The sequence below is a fragment of the Parus major genome, unplaced genomic scaffold (assembly GCF_001522545.3).
Source record: "Parus major isolate Abel unplaced genomic scaffold, Parus_major1.1 Scaffold435, whole genome shotgun sequence".
NCBI classification, from domain to species: Eukaryota; Metazoa; Chordata; class Aves; order Passeriformes; family Paridae; genus Parus; species Parus major.
Window position 1 is genome coordinate 27,404 of NW_015379340.1, and position 2,696 is coordinate 30,099.

The following is a 2,696-nucleotide window of genomic DNA, read 5'->3' on the forward strand; positions in this document are numbered from 1 at the left end:
GGTTGGATGAGATGGGATGGGATGAGATTGGATGTGTTTGGAAGAGTTTGGATGAGGTTGGTCGGGCTGAGGCTCCGGGTGCTCCCGCAGCTGGAATTCCTGCGGCAGCGGATGGAGAGGGCGCGGGAGTTTGAGCAGCAGCTGAACGAGCTGCAGGCCGAGAGCGTGGAGAGCTACGACCGCATGAAATCCCAGCTGGAACAGGACGTGCAGGTGCCGGGAAAAACCCCGGAATCACCCCCGGGAATCCTGGAATGGGAAGGGACCTCACATCCCATCCCATTCCGACATCCCTGGCTGCCCCAACCTTTCCTTGGATGCTCCCAGGGATCCAGGGACAGCCACAGCTTCTCCGGGAATTCCAGCTCCCGGGAAATTCCTGCCGGAGCCACCCCCAAATTCCCGGAATTGCCGGCAGCCGCTTCCCGGAGGAGATTCCCGCTGGGAATTCACGTGGAGCAATGGGTGCATCCTGCTCCAGCCGGGAGCTGCTCCAAAGGCAGCGGGAGCGCGGATTTGGGCTTCCCAAATCCCGGGAATGCGGCTGATGGAAAAGCGGGATGGGAGCAGCCAGGAAGGATCCCGGGGAAGGGTCAGGGAATGCCTGAGGCCGGAAGGGCTTTGGGAAAATCCCAGCGGGAAAAATCCCGCTGTGGGAGGAGGGGGATGGGCAGGGCCTTCCCAGGAATGCGCTGAGGAATTCCAAGGGGGAATTCCCGGGTGGTTTGGGATGGGATCCGTGGATCTTCAATCCCTTCCCGTTCCAACCCCGCCATCCCAGGGTGATCCCGCCTTTCCTTGGGAGCTCCCAGGGATTCTCTGGGAATTCCAGCCCAGCCGGGAATTCCTTCCCGAGATCCCAAAATCCCGAAATCCCGACCCTGGGGCAGTGGGAGCCGTTCCCTGTCCCGGCATTCCGGGCCCTTTTCCCAAATCCCAGCTCCGGCTCTCCTGGATTGGATCCAGCCCCATCCCGACTCCTCCTTGAGAAGGAATTTTGGGATCCAGGGGCTTCACTGGGAATTCCCAACTCCAGGAAGGGTCTCCCTTCCCTTTCCCATCCCTGAATTCCATAAAAATCCCCCGGGATGGATTCTGAGTGTCCTCAATCCCAGAATCCCGGAATGGTTTGGGATGGGATCCCTGGATTTTAAATCCCATCCCATTCCAATTCCAGTTCCGGGGATTCAGGATTCCCAATTCCTTGGTCACCACCAGGTATCCCAGGGATTCTCCGGGAATTCCTTCCCAAGCTCCCAGCTCCCCTTTCCCAGTGGGAAGCCATTCCCTGGCTCCTGGCCCTGCGGCCCTTTCCCAAATCCCAGCTCTCCCGGAGCCCCTGGAGCCTCAGGAAGCGGCTCCCAGGATTCCCGGGATCCTTCCCTGATCCGGCTGCACATTCCCGGCTCTCCCAGCCCCGGGAGCCGCTCCGTGGCATTCCCTGGATTCGCTCCAGCAGCTCCACACCCTCAATTCCCGATAAGTTGGAAGCGTGGGATGTTCCCAGTGCCCCTGCCCCGGAGCTGTTTTGGGAGGGAGCTCAGCATTCCCAGGGAAACGTTGGAAAAACAACCTTGAGCCGTGGAAGGGGGAGGAGCTCTGGGGATAATTTTCCCTCTCTGAATTCCAGGGTTTGGGAAGGAAAAACCTTCCCGGGAAAAGTTTTCCATGGGATTTTAGGAATATTTTTCCCCCCCCAAAATAAATGTGAAACATCCCAAAATTCATCCCAACAAACCTGGAATTCCGTAGGGAAGAGGAGCAGGAATTCCCTGTGCCCACTGCAGGTGGGGAAGGAAAACACTCGGAAGCCAGGACTGGGATTTAGGGCAGGAATTCCAAGCTGGGAGAGCCTGGAATTAAACTGATGGTGGATTAATTTCATTAATTGGATTTAATTGGATTTAATTGGATTTAATTGGATTTAATTTGATTTAATTTGATCGCTGCCTGAGGTGGGATTTTGGGAATTCACCCCTGGATCCTCTGGAAAAGGGAAAAAAAAACCTCTTGGCCCTGCTGGGATTTAATCCCAGCTTTTTAAATTTATTTTTTAAAAAAAACCTGAGGAATCCAAATCCAAAAATTCCAGGATTTTCCCTAAATTCCGGGCTTTTTTTTTTTCTTTTTCCCGGCTGGGAATTCCAGTACCTGGAGAAGAAGCTGCGTCAGATGAAGGGAATGTTCCACCTGAACCAGGTGAAGCTGGAATACAACCTGGATGTGCTCCGGCAGCTGGACCTGGAAAATTCCACGCTCCGATCCCTGCAGAAGCGGAAAATCACCCGGTAAAACCCATCCCGGGAATCTCCTCCCCGTTCCCAGGGGATCTCCGGGCATTCCCAAATCCCGGATTTGCCTCCCAAATCCGTCCCAGGTTCCAGACGTGCCTCAGCCTCCTGAGGGAGAGGATGGTCCGGCAGGAGGAGAAGTTCCAGGAGGAGAAGCGGAGCCTGGAATGGGAGCTGCAGCGGGTCACGGGGCAGTTCCAGGAGACGCGGAGCCGGATGAGGTGGGAAACCCTTGGAATGGCGTCCTGTGGATCCTCCGGAGCGCCGGGAATCCGGGAATCATGGAATTCCTGTGGGGATCCTCCGGAGCAGGAATCTGGGAATCATGGAATCCCTTTGGGGATCCTCCAGAGCAGGAATCCGGGAATCATGGAATTCCTTCGGGGATCCTCCAGAGCAGGAATC

The 2,696-nt window shown here is 56.0% G+C and overlaps 1 protein-coding gene across 1 annotated transcript in view; it reads left to right on the forward strand.

Annotated features, from left to right (window-relative positions):
* The window catches only part of LOC107199106 (dynein regulatory complex protein 1-like), a 20,551-nt gene that overhangs the window by 12,779 nt on the left and 5,076 nt on the right, over window positions 1-2,696 (forward strand). Inside the window, exons 7-9 of the mRNA XM_033511676.1 lie at window positions 91-213; window positions 2,149-2,288; window positions 2,378-2,512. Of these exons, the coding sequence (XP_033367567.1) occupies window positions 91-213; window positions 2,149-2,288; window positions 2,378-2,512 (398 nt within the window). The remainder of the gene's footprint in view (window positions 1-90; window positions 214-2,148; window positions 2,289-2,377; window positions 2,513-2,696) is intronic.